This window comes from Perna viridis, chromosome 9 (genome assembly GCF_037379345.1).
Source record: "Perna viridis isolate PV_CMFRI_1.1 ecotype Kerala chromosome 9, ASM3737934v1, whole genome shotgun sequence".
Taxonomy (NCBI): domain Eukaryota; kingdom Metazoa; phylum Mollusca; class Bivalvia; order Mytilida; family Mytilidae; genus Perna; species Perna viridis.
The window spans coordinates 31,421,221-31,444,603 of NC_142453.1; the positions used below are offsets into that span (position 1 = coordinate 31,421,221).

The 23,383-nt window shown below is 31.5% G+C and overlaps 1 protein-coding gene across 8 annotated transcripts in view; it reads left to right on the top strand.

Moving 5' to 3' along the window:
- LOC148607808 (calcium/calmodulin-dependent protein kinase kinase 1-like) overlaps nt 1-23,383 on the top strand; it is a 91,866-nt gene that overhangs the window by 39,924 nt on the left and 28,559 nt on the right. For 6 of the 8 annotated variants that reach the window (XM_088544180.1, XM_088544178.1, XM_088544179.1 and 3 more), the window contains 2 exons: nt 16,043-16,616; nt 18,064-18,117. In XM_088544180.1, coding sequence (XP_088400306.1) covers nt 16,043-16,616; nt 18,064-18,117 — 628 coding nt within the window. Of the gene's footprint in view, nt 1-4,249; nt 4,345-15,102; nt 15,235-16,042; nt 16,617-18,063; nt 18,118-23,383 lie in introns of those variants that run through there. The other 2 variants (XM_088544184.1, XM_088544185.1) reach the window with 2 other exon arrangements.

The window sequence follows — 23,383 nt, forward strand, 5'->3', positions numbered from 1 at the left end:
TATATATTTTTTGCTAAACTTATTTAATACTAAAACATGTAAAAAAATATAAGGAATTACATAATATTGATAAAGAAAGAAATATTGTCTAATGTTTAGTCTCAGTTGTGTAAAAGTGCAAATCTCTAATAATAAAATGGAGGAATAAATGTGGAATAATAAATCCTATTTCTATATTAAAGAACAAGATATGGACATACTTAACAATATCAAACACATAAGTTTGGTCATATTCATAATTATTGACTTACTTCCAACTATTAACCTAAATATTATTAAAACTGCCAATACAATACAGAATACAAATGTGCAAATATAGGATTTAGCCCTCCAATACAGGATTTAGCTGTCCAATACGTCATATAGGCATGATTAAAATCCATATTGAGTAAGATTTTCCATATTGGCTGAGTTATTGATCCTTGGGTAGCCTCAGTCCAATATGGCTACCCTCAAACCAATGACTGAGCCACTATGTAAAACTTTACTCAATAATACTATATTAATTGTTGATGTAATGTGACCAGTAAGCCTCATTTCATAATGAATCTCAAATTGAGATTATCCTTAAATCCTACCTCTGCTCAAATTTCAACCAATCAAATCATTTGGAATTGGAGATTTGAAATAAAACTCAAGGATTTGTTTAAATTTTTTTGGGATTTTTTATGAAACTGGGTCTATTTGAAATGAGCTTGATACCCAAGGTACATACTTGAAAATAACCTGCAATGCAAGTTATTTAGTGTGCACCACTTGATTTAAGTTTTTTCTTCATAGACCGAAAAAATATAACAGTCATTCCTTAAATAATTTAAGTAGCAATTGGATAAATGTTATATATTGCAAATACTATAAAAACATGTTGATCTCGTGTTCATTGTCCTTTGGTGTTGATTTCAAAGCATGGCAGCAAAACTATAGATATACATGTATGTTAATGTTATAAACTGTCTTATTACTTTTTTGGCATGAGACCTACAAAATACAGTCAAACCTGTGTAAACCAGATTCTGAATACATTAATAACCTTTGTAAGCTAAACTCTGAATTGTCTACAAAATTTCTACTCAATATTGACCTTAAATCCTGTCTGTAATAGTCCCTGAATAAACGAAAAAATGGACCATGAGTAAACACAGAAACCATCTAAAATGGACCATATCAATTATCTGAAAAGTCATTTTATTTTTTTTAAAAGAATTTTTATCCTGTGTAAATTAAACTCTAGCATAAACAGAGTAAATTAGTGAGTAAGTAAAGAATACATTTCAGGTTTTTCTGCCGTAAAATGATTTTTCTTTTGTTTTTCTACCCCCCCCCCCTTTCAGAAATAGTGATCATGGTGTCCGTCCTTTTCTCTGTCCTCAGGCCTAATTCACAACTTCCCAGAAATTGCTAAATGAGTGTGATGAAACTTGCACACATTCTTTAAATTACATGATGCGGTTGTACACCTCCTGTTTTGTTGATACGTCTAAATGACTTATTAGGTTTCGTATATGGTTTCTAGGAAGGAGATATCACAAAATTAGCTTTGCTCACAGTTTCTGTCCAAGTTTTCCTTTTACTATTAATGTAATTAGATGATGAGTATTTTAGAATAGATGTCCTTGTGATGTGCTTCATATTTTTAATCATAATCTGACTTTGCTGAAGGCCTTTTTCAGTTGGGTCTGTTGTAATTAATCACTGCAATATATTTATCCCATTATTTTCTTACCTTAACTTCCTTTTTTCACAAGTTGTATGATATACAAAACCAGACAAAAATTGTCATTGTATCAGATTTGTCCAGGGGCAACCTAAAAGATTGAGGAGTTCGTTGACCTTGATGTGGGCAATTCAATAAGCTCCCAATTATCTGCTTTTTGCATTCATGTTGTGTGTAGAATATAGAAACAGTATTACAAAGTAGCTTGACACAATTTTACTGCTTCTTATTCCAAGGCAAACAATGACAAAAAATTAAAACACAGTAAATAACAACTGTATTCGTGACCAAGCTTAATTTAACTTCTCTGGTATTCCAGAGCACACAATGACAATAAAGAAAATACAGTAAAAACTGTCTTAACGAAGACCTGAGCCAGGTTTCATAATCTCAATTGGAGATTTATTTTTATGAAACCTAGGCCTGAATGTACCAAAAACCTGTACAAACCAAACATCCACTCAAGTAGCAGTCTTTGTAAGAATCATGCAAATTTTGTAAAATGTGATACACCTAAAAAAAGGCTACATACTTTTATTTTTGTTTTAAAAGTTGCTTTATGGGTTGATATTATGATATTTATGCATTCCAATCTGTCTGCTCTTAGAAGCTAATCCACATGAAAAATCCAATTGTTTCCATTGTATTACAGTGTCATTTACAGAGTTATCTCCCTTACTTTTGAAAATTCCAGTGCATTCTATATTATTTTAATTTGACCTAAGAACACAGGTTATTTGAAAAATTGAATGTTAATTCCTGTTTACTATAGCAATTTAAACAAAATATCAAAAACAAAAATATGTAGGCTTTTCACCCATGAATCACATTTTGCATGATTCTTAGCTGGACTGATACTTAATTATATCCCCATTTTGTATTTATTATTATTTACCTGTGTTAACATACCATTTGACTTACTGAACAATTCCTCTTGTTGCAAAAGAGGTTTGGTTTAGACAGGATTCACTCTAAAAGTACATGAAAAATGTATTTATATAATTTTTACAAGGATTGAAGTAAATTTTGTTGAAATTATTATCATACAACCGCATAAAAGTAGCCTCTCCCCAAACATCAACTTTCTAATTTTAGGTCAGATCTTGAAAATTTTTTATTATGTGTAAATTTCAAATTTTGTGCTATATTGTGTGTAAACCAGTTGTTGTATCCAAAATGAACTGTAAGTCCCTATGCTTAAGTGTCAAAAACTAATACCCCGGTATTGTGTCCACACTTGCCCCAACTGTTAAGGGTCGATCACTGCGGTTGTATCATTGCATGTGTGTGTGTGTGTGTGACATAAAACCCCATTACACATTAGTTGTATATGTAATTTAAATCCTATTACACATGTGCAGTGTATGCGATTGAAGTCTCCATAACACATCATCTTGCTGTTTACTGATACCTTTGTTTAAATTCTTGAATTCTTCAATTTTCAGTAAGTTGAAACATGTGAAATGTTCATGAGAATGATTTAAAATTTGGTATGGAACTTCTGCTTGATAAGTTGTAAATAGTGTCAATTCTTTTTACACATCTTTGTCTTGATCACCAATCAAAATCTGTTTAAGGGAAACATCTTGAACTCATTGATGTTTTTATCAGTAAGTATATCCTAATCCTTGTCATTATAAATGGGCACATTTAGTTTTGTCATCAGATTTAGTTGCTTTCTGTCTATTAATGTAATGTAATGAAAATCTCCATTTCTTTTAAAGCAGAATAATCCAATTTTAACTTTCTTTAGGGAAGTTGTAAGAATAAAAACTTTTTTTTTTTTTTTTGTATGCTTGACATTTTCTGTTCTTTGCAATATAGATTATAAAATTAATACAATAAAATTACATTAGAATTATAAACCTCTATTATTTTCCTTAGGTTTCCAGACCCCATGTTGTAACAAATCCTACTACAGCCATCCCAGTTCAGTGCTGTTATTAAGTAATAAGTCAAAGTTCTTGCCTGACTTCATCAAATCAAAATTGGCTTTTAGCTTTTAACAAAAGATCAGGTCCATCTTAAAAACAGGCAGGTTCTATAGTGGCAGTGATACATAAAAAAAATTGCAAACAAAAGATTTGCAAGTTTCTGTTTGGATATTTTCCATTTGGTTAAAATGTATATTCTTAGGATAGGATGCAGGATATTTTCATGTGCATTTGGCTCACAGATATCTGGTTATTGCTGAAATTCAATTTGTCTACAATATTTTACACTTAACCATACATACAGGTCCAGAATTGTAAAGATCTTTAGTCATTAAAAAATGGTCAGAATGCTCTGTCAAATTTTCCTACCATTTATGTTTTAAATTTATACTGTCATTAATATTCTCTCTTTAACCAGGCTTTCCTCCACTATTGTCAATCAATAAAAGTTCTGATAACTTTAGACGTACCCCCACTGCCTGATTCTAACATAAACTATTATTAACATAAAAAATTGCCCTTATGTTTTTAATTGCTTTTATGACATGAATTAAGCAATGAACTGTGAACTATTATATACATTATAAAGTTCAGTAGAATGATTTAATCATTGTAAGTCCGTTCAAATTTTGACTTAATTATGTTATCACTGGCAAACTTTTGGAATTCTTTGGAAGACCTTTGCATTTTTAGAAGGTAGGGTATCTTATCTATATGCTTTCAATATCTGTTACTATGAAATGCCATATAGTTTCTTTTTTGGATTTGGTTGAAGATATAGGAACTTTATACCATAAACTGGGATATTTTTGCATCGGGTTATTTTTGGTGGTTTTCTATCAAAATATGCATGTTTAATTTAGGGGTGACTAATTTTATTGTATTTAGAGTGAATAGTGTTCCAGTTTAGCGCTTTCAAATTAAGGAAGAATTGTAAACAAAGAGCTCGCTAGGATTTTCTGAAAACAGTATCTGTTAATATAATCATTAAACTTGCTTTCATCTTTACCTACCAACTCACCAGTATATATTGGCTGTCCAAATTATAGCATGTATTATATTTTGGTGTTTTTAATTTTGGCTCTTTTCAGAGAGGTGCAAAATAAACCAAAATAAATCTCCGTCCTAAATATCCCAATTTACGGTAGCAGGTAGAATGTTTGCATCAATGTGATTTGATTTAGTAATATTAGTTTACTCATTTTAATTAGAAGAAACTCTTGCTTGTTAATTACAATTAACTTGATTGGTGGAATATAGAATACCAAATTTAAGAGTCCGTTTCACATGTGACCCCTTGTGGCTCTTTCTTCGATTGCTAAGTTGTACATACCAGTACATAGTCCATGCAGTTAGGATGTAGCTGATTAATTATATGGAAGAAAGTCTTTCCCATGGTCTCTCATGTCAATTCTTTGATATAAAAAATATTATGTCTCATGAATAAACTGTTTCCACTCATACACAGATGTTTATTTATGTAGTGGTACTGAGAACTATAATTCACATTCTTAATTATTCATTTTGGTTGGCGCCTTGACTGCCTCAGTTTCCTCTACATTAGACAGTGATTAGGATGCAAGACATAATTTGGTGATAAAAGTCAACACGAGCTAAAATATTGATGCACAATTCGATTAACTAATGTGCAAGCTAGAGTGTAATCTACAATCGAAATATTTTGTGCTCAATTATTTATTAGTGTGTTCCTTTATTATATCTAATTTGCAGTTTTTTTTTGTTTTTGTTTTTTTTTTTTTGGGGGGGGGGGGAATATGTGATTACAAAATAGTGGTAGCAATATTTTACTCATTATGGGATGAGCTGATTGAATACTAATGTTTTAACTTACTTGAAATTTGTGCTTTTTTTTCAGTTGAGAAAACCTTTAATGTTTTATCATCCTGGTAATTTACAAATAAATATTGTACAAAAGATGGAGTGGTCATGTGGACTTCTAGTATTTTTGTATTAAAATTGGTCTTATAGTCCCATCTAAAGTCCCAGCCTGTATACCCCTGAGAACATTGTCAGTCAGGTATCAAGAATGGTTTCATTACATTAGTCATGTCTAAAGTCCCAGCTTACATACCCCGGAGTACATTGTCAGCTATGTACCAAGATTGGTTTCATTACATTAATCATGTCTAAAGTCCCAGCTTACATACCCCGGAGTACATTGTCAGCTATGTACCAAGAATGGTTTCATTACATTAATCATGTCTAAAGTCCCAGCTTACATACCCCGGAGTACATTGTCAGCTAAGTACCAAGAATGGTTTCATTACATAAGTCATGTCTAAAGTCCCAGCTTACATACCCCAGAGTATATTGTCAGTCATGTATCAGGAATGGTTTCATTACATTAATCATGTCTAAAGTCCCAGCTTGCATACCCCAGAGTACATTGTCAGCTAACTACCAAGAATGGTTTCATTACAATAGTCATGTCTAAAGTCCAGGCTAACATACCCTAGAGTACATTGTCATTCAGGTAGCAAGAATGGTTTCATTACATAAGTCATGTCTAAAGTCCCAGCTTATGTACCCCAGAATACATTGTCAGTCAGGTATCAAGAATGGTTTCGTTACATAAGTCATGTCTAAAGTCCCAGCTTGCATACCCCAGAGTACATTGTGAGCTAAGTATCAAGAATGGTTTCATTAAATTAATCATGTTCACGGTGGTCATGTCTGTCACATATTTTTATTTAACCTACAGTACACTAATACAACACAAACTTGAAATTGGTCTGCGAATCCTAGACTGAAAAACAAGGAAGTAAAAAACATTAGAAGGTGTAAATAGTTATTAACAGTACATTATACAATCATATTATGGATGTTTGCAGTTAATGTATACATATCACATTCATGTTTTTTTTTTTGTATTTTCCATTTTAATGATTCTTGGCCAGTTGTATTAGCCCTTAGTCCTCAGGCGTTGGTTTCACAAAAAGTTGTAAGTGTGAAATTGATCGTCAATCATGACATCACAATGCTATTTTAGTTTATGACGTCATTACTTATGATCAACTTTACACTTACGACTTTTTATGAAATCGAGACCAGGGTCTCAGAAGAGACTCAACAATACATTGCAACTTAAATGGATATTTATATATTACACTAAACTGAAACCTTTCTGAACAGATACCGTGTTGGATGGTGGTTTGTAGGGTTTAGGCATGTGTTCAGTTTTAAGAGGTTAGAAATGCATTGGAACTGAGAATCTAGGGAAAAACAGTTGGTGTTCGGCTTGAAATACACAAATTACCTATATTATTAATATTACAATTTTGGATATGCTGTACATGTGTTTCAAGGAGTTACACTCTCATTAGTAGCACTAGAATCAAATATATAGGAAGATCTCAATCCAGACATTATAGTATGACATTCGTGACCATATCGTGATTACCTAATTAATCAATATTAATCAATATTTGTTTCTAGTTGTATTTCCTGATGTGCATCAGTTAATATGTTTCCAAATGTTTTTTTTTTGCCCATTGATTCCCCATAATTGATTATTCCTCCATTTAGTGGCACTTAAGTTTGTTTTTTAAGTTTATTAATGGTTTTGATAAAACAGATTCTACTGTAACATATTATTATCTGAAATTACAACTGTTGTGTGGTAGTCTCTCCAAACCATAGTCAGTTCTGTAAGGAACTATGTTTCCAAAGGAGAATTTCTGAGATGCTATTAAGTTTAATCTAAGATATCTGTATTGAAATCTGAAGCCATTTGTAATTAGCTTTGATATGTTGATACTACTACTCCTACAAAGGAAAAACAATGGTTCCTTATAAGGTTGAACTTCATTGGTTAACTTGAAGGCTAGATACTTTATAGCTTACATACTAATTTTTTTTTTTACATTAACATTATTTGTTAAACAAGTCTGCCATGAAGTATTTCTAGAAAAATGTGGAATTTCTAAGAAAAAACTGGAAGGTATGACCAGAATGATACAAAATCAATCTGAGTGTTACGTATCAGAATGATTGAAGTAGAATCTACCAGAGTATTACGTATCAGAATGATTGGAGTAGAATCTATCTAATGGACAATGTTGGAGAAAAAAAGTTGATAAAAAGTCTTAAATGCTATGAAAGGATCTATATTACCAGACCAGGATTTAAAGTTTGGTTCCCAAAACAATATACAGTAGAAAAAGCATTTGTTAAAAAAAGTTCATGCTGTATTCTCCTTTGCCATTTTATTCTATCATGCCAACCTCTCCTTTCTGATATAAAATCCTGCCCTTGTACATTGACAATAAAATGATCTTGCATCATTCTCAGTGGTGTAGCAGCCCAAAATTGATTGAGACTGCCGAATTAGTAAAATATCATGTTTGGTACAGTTTTTACAGAAATTTTGGGTAATGCATGCCACACCAAATAAAATTATTAGTTCTGTTCTTGCAGTACCTGCCATACTAGCCACAATGTCCCTGATTTTTTCCTTTAACCATGTTAACATATATAAATGTATGCCATTCCTAAAGCAAAATTGAAAAAAAAAAACCTTATTTTGCTATAACCCCAAAAACCTCCCAAAATCCTCACTGTCAGTTATGTCTTGCATACAGACTATGATACAAACTTAATGCTTCATCCTTTCCTGTAACGATGTTATACACGATGTAAACTAGGACAGCGTAATCCTATATAAAATACCAGATAAAGGAGTTAATAAGTAATATCCTAATTAGATCTCTACATATCCTTTGTTGATGAGAACATTGCTAGAACTATAATTCCATTTCTGATGCAGGACTTATATAATTGGAAGTTTTATGGAAATCCAATGAGATTATGATTTTCTTTATTTCAAACTGGCTTTAACTGAGTAATACTTTATTGCTATTTCGTACTCTGTGGGTCTGAGGAAATACAATAATATGTGGTCTTTCTGTTTACATCTGCTAGGCTTGTGGTTAATAAAAGGGAATTGTGATTAAAGGAATAAATAGCCTGAGTTTAAATATTTGAGAACAACTGTAGTTGTAAAAAAAGACTTGTAGTCATGCAGCTAGTTAAAGCTGCCTCAAGTACGGAGACCGATATTTTGAAAAGGGGATGGGATGCACAAAATTTTCCAAGAGGGCAATTAGAACACTTACTGGCTCCCACAGGACCTGTCATGGTACCTTTACATGCAAATGAGTATGAGGTTATTGACATTGGTATATTTGAAAAAAAAAATATAATAGGTATGATGCAGTATGACAGGTGTAAAATTTTGTGATTTTTTAGGAAAAAAGGTATAGGAATAATTTTGCTTTCTAATTTTGGCAGATGCTGAGTGATACACAGAGTACTGAAGCCCAGAATAAATATTTTGCATAATTTATTTTGGCATTTAAGGCAGACCGCTAAAATACGCCAAAATTAGTGCTAAAAATTTCCCACAATATGGTAACTATTTTTTATAGAAGTTTATCTTTCTAAAAATCTAGCCATCTCATAGTATTAGTTAATATTCTGTGAACAGTAATTGGAAAAATTTCATTGTAAAAAAAGGTCCAAAAAAATAAAAGGTGGCAAATGTTCACTTTGATATGTCTTCATTTATCAAAATATGTAATTTTAGACTACAAAACTTTCGTTTTAGCCATTTGCTTAAAGAGTTAATTTGACAATTAGATTATTTCACTGTCATACCATTGTACCTGAGTCGACTATTTACTTGTATTATATGATGTATTTTCTTCTTGATATTTTCGATAAATATGCCTAGAAACTGACAAAAATACAATTTTTTATAAGAATACTGACACTCAAGGAATAGAAGACGGAGTCGTTGAAACCATTTGTGTCTGTGATTTCATTAGCTCATTAAGCTTCACTTACCTCTTGTTTAATTCTGATGACACAATTTACAGACCACTTCCTTGTTTCATCATTTTTTAATTTTTCTGTCTCAGCTTCCAATTTTCAAAAAGCTTAGTCATTATTATAAGATAATAAACTGTTGTAAACAAAGAAATTCATCAATAATCTGTTACGCCTAATGGAAAAGTTTCATCAAAACTTAATGGAATTCTAAGCTACAGAGGTAATAAAACATATCTGTTCTTTACTATAGGTTATTTCCCTTTATAGATGTAGATGTTTGAAGGCTACTGATGTTGTATTATTGTATCATGTATTGATAATGTCAGAGGTTGACAACCTGACATAGTACCTTATTGAACTGAAAAATATATTCAGCACTACAGAAAATGTGTTTCTATGTCAATTTTTTAAAGTTGGTCTTGTCAGTTCCTTAAGATATCTTTCACCAACATAAAATTGTCATTTGAAAAAACAAATCAAGAAGTAAAGATTTGATTCACATCCTATTTCTACATGTACCTTACAATATGATTGGCAACCCCATGTAATTTTGAGAACATATGAAACATAAAATAATTACTTAAAAACTCAATATATAATTATTTAGCACTAAAACCTGATAACTTCCATTTTATCAGTGCTGAAAGTTTAAGTGTAGTGAGTACAGTTTTTGTTTATTTCAGAATATGGATATTTTTAAGCCTTGCATGTTGATAGTATCATGCTGCACAATTAGTTTTGAAGAAGTACTTGTAAGCAATATTTCAAAACCTGATTGAGACGTAATTGTAATTAGCTACCATATTTTACTTAGTGGATAAATTTGAACCAACTGAAAAAATTTCATTTGCAAATGTCCGCAGCTGTACAGCATGATTTAAAGGATTATTATAGGTCAAAGTTCATTGGAATTTCTCAGGGTATAGTCATGGTTCTGTCTTAGTCAGTAAGAAGTGATTTGGAAATAAAAAATGCAAATTTTGAGCACTAAATCTTTATTTATCAGACCTATGGGACCTTACTGATGACGTTAATTCTCCATTATTTTACTCGTTAGTAAATCTTGGTCCAGAAAATTCAAATTATATGTACTCTGTTTTGCATGCATCACTTTTTTTTTTACTTAATTAGATTAATGGAGAGTAACTGTTCTTGAAATAGGAGCTTGACTTTCCTGTGTAAATTATTCATACTTTATAATGACTTTGCAATGTATGTTCCTAAAATCTTGTGCCCTAATGGAGTATGTCAATGGCTATTATAGGTGATAAAATGGCAATCTTGAAGCATTAAGTGATCTCATAAATTTTTCATAACTCCATGCAAGCAAAAATTAAAAAGCCAGTGTGGTATTAATTGTTCTGTTCTGTAGTGTTTTATTCATAATTTCCTGGGTTACAAGACTTACTGGTAAGTTTCTTTTTATTTTGTCCATCATTTTGAAGATATTTTGACAAAATTCCAATCTGGCCATGAATATAAACATGCCACACTTTAACTTACTAATTCTCTGTAGCAAATCATAGAGTAATTATTACAGAATATAAGGGTAACTTTAGAAAGGAGAAGGGTCAATAAAGGGTCTTATTGGCCTAAAATTCAACTGAAAATTAATCATAAAGCATTGAATGATTTAATTGTGAATTTGGAGATTTGAATATATCACAAATGAGGAAACATTAAGACTTTTGATAATTCTTGCATTTAAAAGACATGAAAATTCTTTGAAGTTTAGCAGTATTCTGATAATCTGTTGAATTTTGTACTTTTTGTCACTTTCTGGTCATATTTTTGGTAAAGAAATGGTGTTCACATTTTATAAACAACTTCTGAAGTGGTTAATGCATTCATAGTCACATAGTATATCATATGTGAAAACGTAAAGTTGTTTCTTGGGTGTGGACATTGTTTATCAGGATGTTAATATGTTTGAAAAAGCAACAAAATGTACAATTCTCAGCAGTTTTTGCTAAATGAGGTAAAACTGTTGCATCATTATGACATCATAACAATGAAATAATGCCACAAAATATAAATTTTTCTTATATTTATATATTTTTCTGTGTTATGAACAACTTTTATGTCATAACAATAAAGTTGATATCTTTAGGCAATTTTCATTGCTTAATGCTCCTTGACCTTTATGTCCAGTGTGTGAGTCCTTGGAAAATCCTATGTTTGTCCAGAAATCACTGAGTAGCAATAATAATGCTATTTTAAGTTAAATTTTTTTTTATCATTAGGAGTTGAGTAGATGACATGAACTGCAGGTCATCATATTTGACTAAAATTTTCTTAATATTTTGTAACATTATTGATAATTTTTTTTTTTTAAATCTTCTTTTCTCAAAGAAAAATGAAAGTGCTTTAATTTAAGCACTTCTTTGATTTAAGTACTTCTCTTTCTAAGAATCTGGTAAAATGAGTGTAAAGTATGGTACATGAAGAAAAAAAAAAGTAGAGATTTTATTGCATTAAGTATTTATACCTCATGACTTCAAAACCATCAAAGTGTTTGTAAAGTTTGCCTTTTTAAGATATTGATAGGTCAAATTAAGTTGAAATGCACTATGGAAAAATGGCAGGAAAGATTTCCCCCACTTTTTCCCAATATAGGCAGTTGAAAAATATCTATATCTCAGATGCTTCAGGAGAAATTTAAATGGTCTTTTGACAGGTACAGTATGCTGTACCAATAATTTTCACTTTTTTGTGATAAGGCCTAGTGTCCCTATATCAAAAACAGTACCAATAAGTTTTTGCTTCCTACACCTATGTTAGGAAGTAGATGGTCTGTAAAATCCAGCAACAATGATAGTGTAGTATTGGTCCTTATAACTATCAGGAAGTAGGTTGTGATATTAATCTTTGTAAGTATCAGGAAGTAGATTGTCTGTAAAATCCAGCAACAATGATAGTGTAGTATTGGTCCTTATGAGTATCATGAAGTATGTTGTAGTATTAGTCTTTATAAGTGTCAGGAAGTAGGTGGTCTGTAAAATTAAGCCACAATGATAGTGTACAGTGACAATAATATCAAGAAGTTGATAAAACATTATTAGTATAATTGTGGTGTCATAGTACAGATAAACCTGTATAAACTTTGCAACTTTAGAAATAGTTCCATTTAGACAGATCACCAAGGTTTAAAATACAATTACACAGATATGATGAGACTTGAAAAAAATCTGGTTATGACAGATTTTCATTTTTAGCTCATTTGGCCAAAGGCCACGTGAGCTATCGCCATCACTTGGTGTCCGTCATTGTCGTTAACAATTATACAAAACTCTTCTCCTCTGAAACTGCTTGACTAATTAGAACCAAACTTGGTATGAATGTTCCTTACTAAAAATAGAACATAGGGGTCAGACAATAGTTTTTTGCATATATCTCCAAAACCTTTAGGTTAAGCTAAGATCTGACATGGATAAAGGTGTTCAGCATTATGAAATCTATCTCTGGTCAAATTTTGGTTTTAATCTGTTAAGCCATGTTGGAGTTATTGCCCTTTTTCAACGATTTTTGCTATTTTTAATGTTATTTCTTTCAAAAATTTTCTCCTCTGACATTATTTGATCAATTGGAACCAAACTTGGTATGAATGTTCCTTGATCAGTCAAAAAACATGGCTGCTGTTACTTACAATAGAACATAGGGGTCAGACTGTAGTTTTTCACATATATCTCCAAAACCATTAGGTTAAGCTAAATTCTTCCAATAGCTGAAATGATCCTTGTTATTAGAACTACAAGGTTAAATTAAATTCGTCAAGGACAAAAGGTGTCAGATGACTCCTTGTAAGAGTTATTGCCCTTGAAAGGTGAAAAATGACTTCTTTTTACAGTTTTCAGTCAATATATCTTGAAAACTATGATAGAGTAAAAGAAACTTTCAGTTGTTGAAATGATCCTTATGATAAGTCCTACCAAAGACTTCTTGACTAAAATTTTTGGACAACTTCTTGTTAAATTTATTGCCATTGAAAGGCAAAATTCAATCAGTTGAGCAATTCAGGCTCCTGGGAGCCTCTTGTTTTTCAGGGTACTGTTATGACATATTTAACTATATTGCGTTCTCAGTATATTAAGTATCAGTCTTTATAAAAATCAGACAGGAAGTGATTCATACATGTCAAAAACCCATCACTTTTTTTTCACAAAAAATTCACTATTATTTCTTATTTAGAATCAGTTACAGACCACATAACCAGTCATATTTTTTCATTTGGGTGTTGCATTTTTGAAATAAAATTTATACAGATTGTACATGAAATTAGCATTTTGTAAGAGTTATCATCCTTGATTTTGTTTGATTTTGTTTATTTTAGTTTGTTCGGTGGGTTTTTCTTCACCATAAATTACTTTAATATGGACAGTGTCTGACTTTTATATGGACTGGTACTTAATTGGAATTTTTATGGCTATTATTTATATGTTAGATTTATATGTATTCCACTGGCTCTTGCTACAAGAATTAATAGAACATAATACTGTGAAACCTGTCCAAACTAAACCACAAATATTTTGAAAACTTGACTGTTAGTTTTTTTTTGTATTTGGAACCTTTGTAAACCAAACACCTGTCTAAACTGAACACATTTAAAGAACAAGAGCATTTGTTTTAAACAGGTTTTATTGTATATATAAATAAACAGAGTTAGAATTCAGTGAAAGTAAAAAGTAAAAGAAATTTTCTTTCAAAGTAATATTGCTATGTAATTTTTTTTTCTGCCCCATGTTGGTCACTTGTTTGTTAGTGATTCAGATTAAATATGTTATTGATAAGAATGAAAGAAAATGAGAATTAAGTATGACATAATGTATGAGCCATACTGTCTGTTTTTGACTTACAACAATGCTGGTACAGTGAAACTTCTCCAAACTGGCCACCACTGGGACAAGAGGAAGTGGCTGGTTTTGTGAAAAATAGCAATGCATTCCATGTTCTAAGAGTTGTTTCCATTAATATGTTCTGTAACCTTACACCTTGTCAGTTTGTTGGTCGAGACATGTTTTATGCCTATTCAAAACTTTTGGCCTTTTATTACATTTCAAAGCTTGCATCATTTGTAAATGATTTGATTTTACAAACGGTACTGCTGACAAAATAATGTTCACGGTTTTGAAAGAAAGTGTGTAAAATATCAAAGGGCTATTCATTTGTACTGTTTTCGTAAATTATCTATCAACAAAGTCTAATAATTTCACCCCTGTATTGTTTTGGCTTGGGTATAGATCACATTAATTGTGTATTAATTTAAAAGTACAAAACACTGTAGTTTTTTACCACTCAGAAACAATTATAGAGAAATAAGAAATTAAATTGACATTTGACTCAGTTGTGTCAAGTTTTGTTGACTGATGATGGTATATGATAATAGTTACATTGTACTTGATTATTAACAAGTAGATTTTACATAGATTAGTAAGTCAATTATTTATTGTGTTTTATTTATAATAAATTATTTTTTGCTGTAAAAAAGGAAATTGAAGTCACTGTAGTGGATGTGTTTACAAGGAATAACTAGTTTACTGTCAATGTAAAATATCTGTGTTTTATTTTGTACAAACAATAAGTTTTAAATACAATACAATAGATGTATCCTTGTTCAGAGGAATACTATAATTAGAAATGATGTTGTGAAATTAACTTTACGGGAAATACGTCATGCTTGATTTGCCGTAAACGACTGTAATTAACATGTTAAGTGGATGACATGTCTAGCTTTCTGCTGTAAGTAATCTCAAGTGCACTAATGCTTTTTTATTTTGCCTTTGGAACCAAGTTAATGTAATAATATTGGATGCTTAAAGTCTAATCATGCAGGTTTGGATTCCAAGGCTGATTATTTGGGTTCAGTTTTGTAGTTGATAGAGTTTAGGGTGTAAATTCCCCATTAGTACAGCCTTTTAGCTCAATGGAAATTTGGTTAATGATATTTTATTGCATTTTTTTTTTCATTTAAAAATAAAAATTGAGTTGACACTTTATTGATAATGGGTTTTATTTGTCAGTTTAGTGCAGACTGAGTTTCTGTTCAGTGTACTTGATTTATAGATTACAATTTTCACAAATTATAAAGTAGTCCATAAACTATGCAGTTCCCAATATATTGTAAAGTGGAACATTATTGAGTGATGTTATTATTGTCCTCAGTGACATGGAAATTTGTTAATGAAAAATGACAAAATTGCAATAATGAATTTCTTGAATATTTTCTTTAATTTACAGTATATTGACCAGGAATACTTTTATGGAGACTTTGATTATTTGCACTATGTAAGATAAAAGACTGGTCCAATCCTTAAAGACTATCAACTTCAAATATGGTCACTTCTTGCTCCTTTTCCCAACAGGTACAAAGAAAGTTGTTTTAGCCTACTTGTATTTCAAGCATAGAAGTTCTTTGTCACTATAAATTTTGGAACACACAATCAACTAGTGCTGTATAATACATTAAAATTGCCATACAAACAGTTGAAATGACTGCAAGTTATAGATACACTAATATACATTTATAATATATTAATAATGTTTACAGGAGATGTCAGAGGGAGCCAGAGGATATTCTGGGGAAACAGAACGAAACACATTTGACATTACATGAGAGAAAGCTACAGAAAGAAAATCGTCATCACAGAAATTCCATAGCAGATTCATGTGTCGACAAACATAAAAACACAGATTTGGACCCTGTAAACGAAAAACTAAAACACAAGAAACTTTCGGAAAATGGTGCTATTTTAAAACTTTCCAAACCACCTCTTGTTAAACAGAGTTCTAATATTAGTAGTAACTCTGATATTCTGCAGAATGAGCTGGATGTTGATCACCTATATGTGCCTCATCTCGCAGAATCCAATCAAAGTATCGAACTTTCAGACGAATGTCTGTCTTTGAATAGATTACAGTGCTCACCCCGACATGGACCAAAAATTGTATATAGTCATTCAGAAGATCATCCTCGTATAGATAGACTTTCCCCATTTGGATCCCCTTCATCATCACCAAGGTTACGACGACAACCAACCATGGAAACCCGAAGAGTGTCTGTGACAGACAGTGATGGTTATATGCAACTCAATCAGTATAAACTGAAAAATGAAATTGGAAAGGTAAAGATTTGTATGGACTATTACTTAAAGCTTATGTTAAGCTTACCTTAATTATACCCCCAACACATTAGACTGGGACTTTATTGCAATCACCTTGTCCGTCTGTTATGGATTCTCAGCTTCTATTAGAGGGAATGTGAAGATATTTGGTGTTTTGCATGATGACTTGTACCATGTTTCCCATTTCCATGTTCCTTGCTTATCTGTATGATTTAATTTGTAAGGAAATGGTTGTGTAAGGATATTCTTAGCATGAATCCATAACAGGATGTATCTTGATTGTCACATATAGTAATTCAGAAACTTATTCTTTCACAGCCAAAGATACACTGTTTTGAGTAGAAATAAAGGCAGAGCAAATTTGTTACTGGAAATTAAGATATATTGCAATATTTTTATTATTGAAATAAATTTGCCTGGTTTTATTGCAAAATAAGTAAAATTTACTTGTAGAAATTTTTATGTGAATGAATTATGTTTTTTTTCTTAATCACAATAATTAAAAGGGCATTATTATGCAATAATTTCACCCAATAAGTGCTGTAAATATTCTAATTAACAGTTACCTTTTATTATGAAGCATGTTGGTGAATGTAGCTTTATTTTTTTTTATGATTGGAAGCTGAAATCATTCAAAATAAGTGTGCATTAAATCCATATATTAAACATTAAATGTGTATATACTGTGGATTCCTTTTAATAGCATGAACTATTTATCTGAAAAAATATGCAATTAACAGAAATTGTCATTTCAAGCAAAAATACCTGATATTTTCAATGTTTCAATGGGGATGTATTCTTACCTTGTGTCTAATTAGATTCCTGCTTTAATTTCTAGTCAAAAGAAAGAGAAAATATTGTCGTAAAACAAATTTCTTAAGAAAACTGAGGTATTTCACTAACGATGTATTGTTGTTTTATCCATTTAGGTACATTTTTAAGAAAATTTTGAAAAGTATTGATGCAAATAAGAGAAATTTTCTTATTTTGGCCTTATGTTATGCTATTAAGAGGACATTTTTACAAGAATAAGATGGGAAATGTTTTTGTTCTTTGAGTTTTTATGCATTTAACAGGAATATGCAATTAAGTGAAGTCCACTGTATTTCCAGAAGTATTTTCTTGGCAGATGATAAATATTGTGGTTTTTGTGTAAAAAATAAGTTTTAAAAGAAGAATATCTTATAGCTAGACCTTAGAACTAACGAATCATCATTTCTTGTTACACGAAAGTATAGCAAAAATGGCACAGAAGTGTGAATTGTGAAAATTGAAAAATCTGAGATATGGGACAATATGGCCAACAGATGAGAGTCCTCCCAAGTCTACCAGAATCTATGGGAACATCCAACTTGAGATAGATTATATATCTATTGATAAGACCCCTGTAGTTTACATCCTCTTACAGGTTACACCTTCCTCATATTATTTTCTTGTTTTATTTAAGGGTTCCTATGGTATTGTCAAATTAGCATACAACGAAAAAGATGATATACATTATGTAAGTATTATCAAAATAGTATTGTTAATTTCGTAAAAAAAATAATTTGATAATTAATTCGAAAGAGTAAATAACCAAAATATGAACACAAAAATGTTCTGTGCACAAGTCAAATCTTCTAGCATTTTTTGCACAAATAAGTTACAATATTTTGGTTATTCATAATTTATTATCCATTTGATAACATAGATTTTCTCCATAATTTAAAATTTTGTGATTAGTGGATTAATATTAGACATTTTGGCAGGAGAGAGTGAAATTACTGAATTCATTGCATTGGGAACATTCAGTAAATCAATGCTATTTATGTAATGATATATTTCAAACACTTCAGCATATATATATATATATATATATATATAGAAGGGCCTGAAAAATTCCCAACGATGTTAGAACTGTCAAATTTGCAAAGCAAATTTTTGGTTGTTCCCTCCGCGGGACCCGACCTCGTACCGCTGTGACATCTATGGCAACACCGCCTGCACTAGGCTATAGCCTAGCTGGCCGAATGGTCTGGGGCGCTGGACTTAGTGCAGGCGGTGTTGCCATGGATGTCACAGCGGTACGAGTTCGTGTCCCGCGGAGGGAACGACCGAAAATTTGCTCGAACTCGTACTGCTGTGACATCTATGGCAACACCGCCTGCACAAAGTCCAGCGCCCTAGACCACTCGGCCAACTAGGCTATATAGAAATATAGCTTTCACTGGCCGGGTCATTCCTCCTCGTAGGATTAATCTAGGACTGTAACTTAATACACGATGTATGGTGGTACGGGACAGTTCATTTAGATGTTAATATGTAGGATAGAGGATCAAATTAATGATGCATGTCACAACAAATCAATATTATACAACGTCTCAGAATGTGACGACTCTATTTGCTACACTGCTCCATCGGATCAAATTGATACAGGGAAGATATATAAACGTATAGAAAGGTCTGAAAAGTTCCCAACGATGTTAGACCTGTCAAATTTGCAATGAATATGAATATGAATATGAGGCTTATTGAAATAGCAAAAGGTGACTTTACAACATGGAATTCCTTTGTCCCTCTCCTAGTACACATACAGGCTGCATTTTTCTACAATACCCTGACATTGTTTTATCCTGCAATGAAAAAGTGATAAAATTGGGTTTTAAATATATTTAGAAATTGTTCAGTTTCAATTCATCCCTATTGTGCTAAGTTAATTTTAATTTGTCTAACAAAATACTTTCGGAATCCCCAGCTTTATAGAAATTTTGGATAGTTAGGGGCATGGCTTAATAAATGTGCACAACATTGTAGATAAAGACCATTATTGAGGAGTAAACCCCAGAAAATTTAGGAATACTTAAAACACTTTAGCATATCAGTAAATTGCCATGTTATGGTTTTGTTTGAATTAAATGAGGTCTGATGAGTTTTTTAAAAAATATATAAAAAAAGTAAATTTTACTGAAGTGTTTAGTGGCAGGATGTAAATTTAAAAATAAATGAAATATGAGATATTAAAAAATGTATCAGGAAATAAGAAATCAGAAATAGTAAGGAAAAAATTATGATCTATAATTTTTAAATCTGCTGCATATATTCAACAAGAAACTACTTTTATTGTAATACAAATTCTACTGCATTTGACATGTTTCCAGTACCCAATTCCGTCATAGTTTTCAAAACTACTATACAAAGTTTAATACAACCTCAGAAATCTTTTTGTTCCATATATAGGCACTAGATTTTTATGACATAACAGTAAAAAAAAAACAGCTCATTTGATCAGAGCCAGATTTGAGGCAGACGAAACCTGAAATACTCCCAAAGTAACATAATTTCACACCACCTTTCAGTCCTGGTATGTCATTCTTACCTTCCAGTATAGTTTAGATTGTCTTGATATTCAATTTGAATTGCCGTATTGGTAATACTCTCTCATAATTATCGTGGTCCAATTTTTCCATCATTTATAAGGAAATAAGGAGTGATAATGTCATTTTCGTAATAATTTAACTGTTGACTGTTTTTACCATTTCTAGTATCTTAAAAAAAGCTTTGATTTGATCTGTATTTAAGTACAAGTCCGCATAAAATTCAGACACTGCCAATGGTAAAGTGATGCATGTTGAAGAAAAACCCACCAAACAAACCATGCTTTTTCAGTCTACATATGCTATACTTCCACATAACAACAATATTTTCTGCATTCAGATCTGACCTTTTGAGAAAATCATACATTCATCTTCTACTGAAATCAACCAAATGAAGCCAAATGAAGAACAGTAACTCTTGCAAAGTACAAATTTCATGTACAATCTATATGATTTTTATCTCAAAAGCACAACAACCTAATGAAAAATTTAGACTTGTCATGTGATCAGTAACTGTTTCTGAACAAGAAATAAGACTGAATTCAGTGGGTTTTCAACATGCATGAATCACCTTGTCTGATTTTTAGAAAAATATGTAAATTAAAAAAAAATATCCAGTTTGCACCTTCATTCAGAAGCTTAAAATAGCATCATGGCAAATCTATTTTCGACTGTAATGCAAGTAAAAACGATACCAGTCCCATAAAACATTCACTAGTTTGGATGATTTTAAAGTAGCAGTGAAAGTGCAAACTGGATATTTTTTTTTAATTTACATATTTTTCAATTACAATACAAATACAAAACTGGTATGGAAAGAAACAACTATAATGAACTGAAAAGAAAAGAAAAGAAATCACTCATACTCACATTTATACCATTGCTCACTAGTCAGATAATCCTGCCAAACTCAGCCACCTTCTTTGAAATTTTGAAGAATTTCCCTTTGAGCCATATATATATTTCCATTTATTTTCTGATAATCTCTATTTATAAGTAGAACATTTTATTAGGTAAATGTTAAGATTTATGTAAACGAGATGTTATAAAGAATTAAACTCCAACTCAAATATGAGTGTATAGATCTCTATGAAATTGTTCTACAATGTTTTGTACCATAAATGTCAAACTAGGATTGTTTTAGATATAAGAAATGAACTTAGGAGAAATATGGGGTGATTAGGGTCAAAACAAGCATTTGTATGCTAAAAAAAAAAACTTTTGGCACATATGAAAGATATTGGACTACTTTCATTTTGGTCAGAATCATATGATGTGTCTAACATGTAATCACAAAGAAATTCAGAGCTATTGTGAAGGTTGAATGTTTTGTCTATACTTGTCCCAAATGTTTCAGGGTTAGATCTCTACAGTTGTGTCAAGCTGCGGCTTCTGAAGCATTTTATTGGAAATTACAATTTAAGTAAACATAAAAAGACAATAATATGGATTCATTTGGAATTTCATTAATTGCACTTTTGTATTTGGAATCCAGTATTATTTATATGCTCATAACTTCTTTATTTCTTGGTAATAGATCATTTCTAATGTAAAATTCTCAGCATCAGATGACTGATCATGCACTTAATAAAACCAAGGATTGACCTGGATTCTTTGTAAGAGATATTCTCCTTAATAGAATCCACTTCCTTAGATGGTAGATGAATTACCGGTTTAGCCATGCAGCTCTTCAAAGAGGTTCATATCAGTCATCTGTGGTAGTATTTATGAAGTTGGTTGTTAACAGTAACATAAAAGGGATGTAACTCAATATATAGACCTTTCTACTCAGTATATGTACCAGCCTTTTATTGCATATTCCTGACCAGGTGTATGTCAAAACAGAGAATATATAATATGCTGCTCATTTCTTGCCTTTTCCCATTTTTTTGTTTGTTTTTTGCAAATGATTATCATTTTTCATCCATAGTACAGGATAAATAAATATAATTATGACATTAAATTTTTTTCTTTGCAGTTTTTTTTCATGACTAATAATACTTTCAGAAAAGGAGTCTATTTTATGAACTCATAAGATGAAAGGAGAGAAGTCTAATCTGGTGTACTAATGTATGCACTTTTTTCCCTGAACTGTTGTATTTTTTTAATGGAAATAAAAGAGTTTGATGCTTATCAGATACCTAGCAACTGGTTACCCCAATAGTCAAATGTTGGTCAGATATCCAGCAATTAGTCACCCTTGTAGTCAAATGTGAGTCAAACACCCAGCAATCAGTTACCCCAGTAGTCCAATATTGGTCAGATACCAAGCAATTAGTTACCCCTGTAGTCAAATGTTGGTCAGATACCAAGTAATTAGTTACCCCTGTAGTCAAATGTTGGTCAGATACCAAGTAATCAGTTACCCCAATAGTCAAATGATGGTCAGATACCAAGCAATTAGTTACCCCTGTAGTCAAATGTGTGTCAGATACCCAGCTATAAGTTACCCTGATAATCAATTGTGGGTCAGATACCCAGCAATTAGTTACCCTTGTAGTCAAATGTGAGTCAAACACCCAGCAATCAGTTACCCCAGTAGTCCAATGTTGGTCAGATACCTAGCAGTTTGTAAGTTACCCCAGAAGTCAAATGTGGGTCACATACCCAGCAATTTGTGAATTACCCCAGTAGTACAGTGTGGGTTGGACACCCAGCAATTAGTTACCCAAGTGTGTTTGTCATGACAATATTCAGACTCGGTGTATCAGTTTATATCTATAATGATTTATATAACAACCAGAAAGCAGAGACATGACAATTCTATATGACCGTATTTGAGCAATAATGTTACATATTTTGTTCTACAAAGTCACGTTGTACCTTTTTTTGTACTTGTATTAAATTTCTTAAGCTGTAATTCAAGACCGTTTAATTTGAGCTCCGCTATTATTTATTGATCTTTGTTCCATGTGTTGCATTTCAAGGAAAATCAGAATTCATTACCTAAATTAATGTTGTGAAACCCATCCTGATAATTTTATCTGAGTACAAATGGTTCACCTATACCAACTAAGTAGGTCTGCAAACAAAATAATGGTCTAAGCTCAGTTTTCATCAAAATTATTTTCAAAAATTACCATTAACTATTTTTGTTTATTTTGTTGTGCAAGTAATTTTTCCTTAGTGCAATAAAATGTACAAAATATAAGTGATTGAGATTCATGTAATTTAAAAAAAAAACATCTCTTTTGAAGTTCCATATATAATAGACGAGAAGGAGTAATGGGATGGCAGTGTGGTTAAGGTGCTGGACTCATAGTTACCAGGTTGAAATTGCTTTAGGTGCAGGCCCCACATGTGTCCAGGTTTACAGAACCTACTTAGTTAGCCTGGGGGTTTCACTAATCTCAAGCTATGCATATGAGATTTTCTTCCCTGAATGGTTAACTAAAGTGTTGCACTTTACGTGGG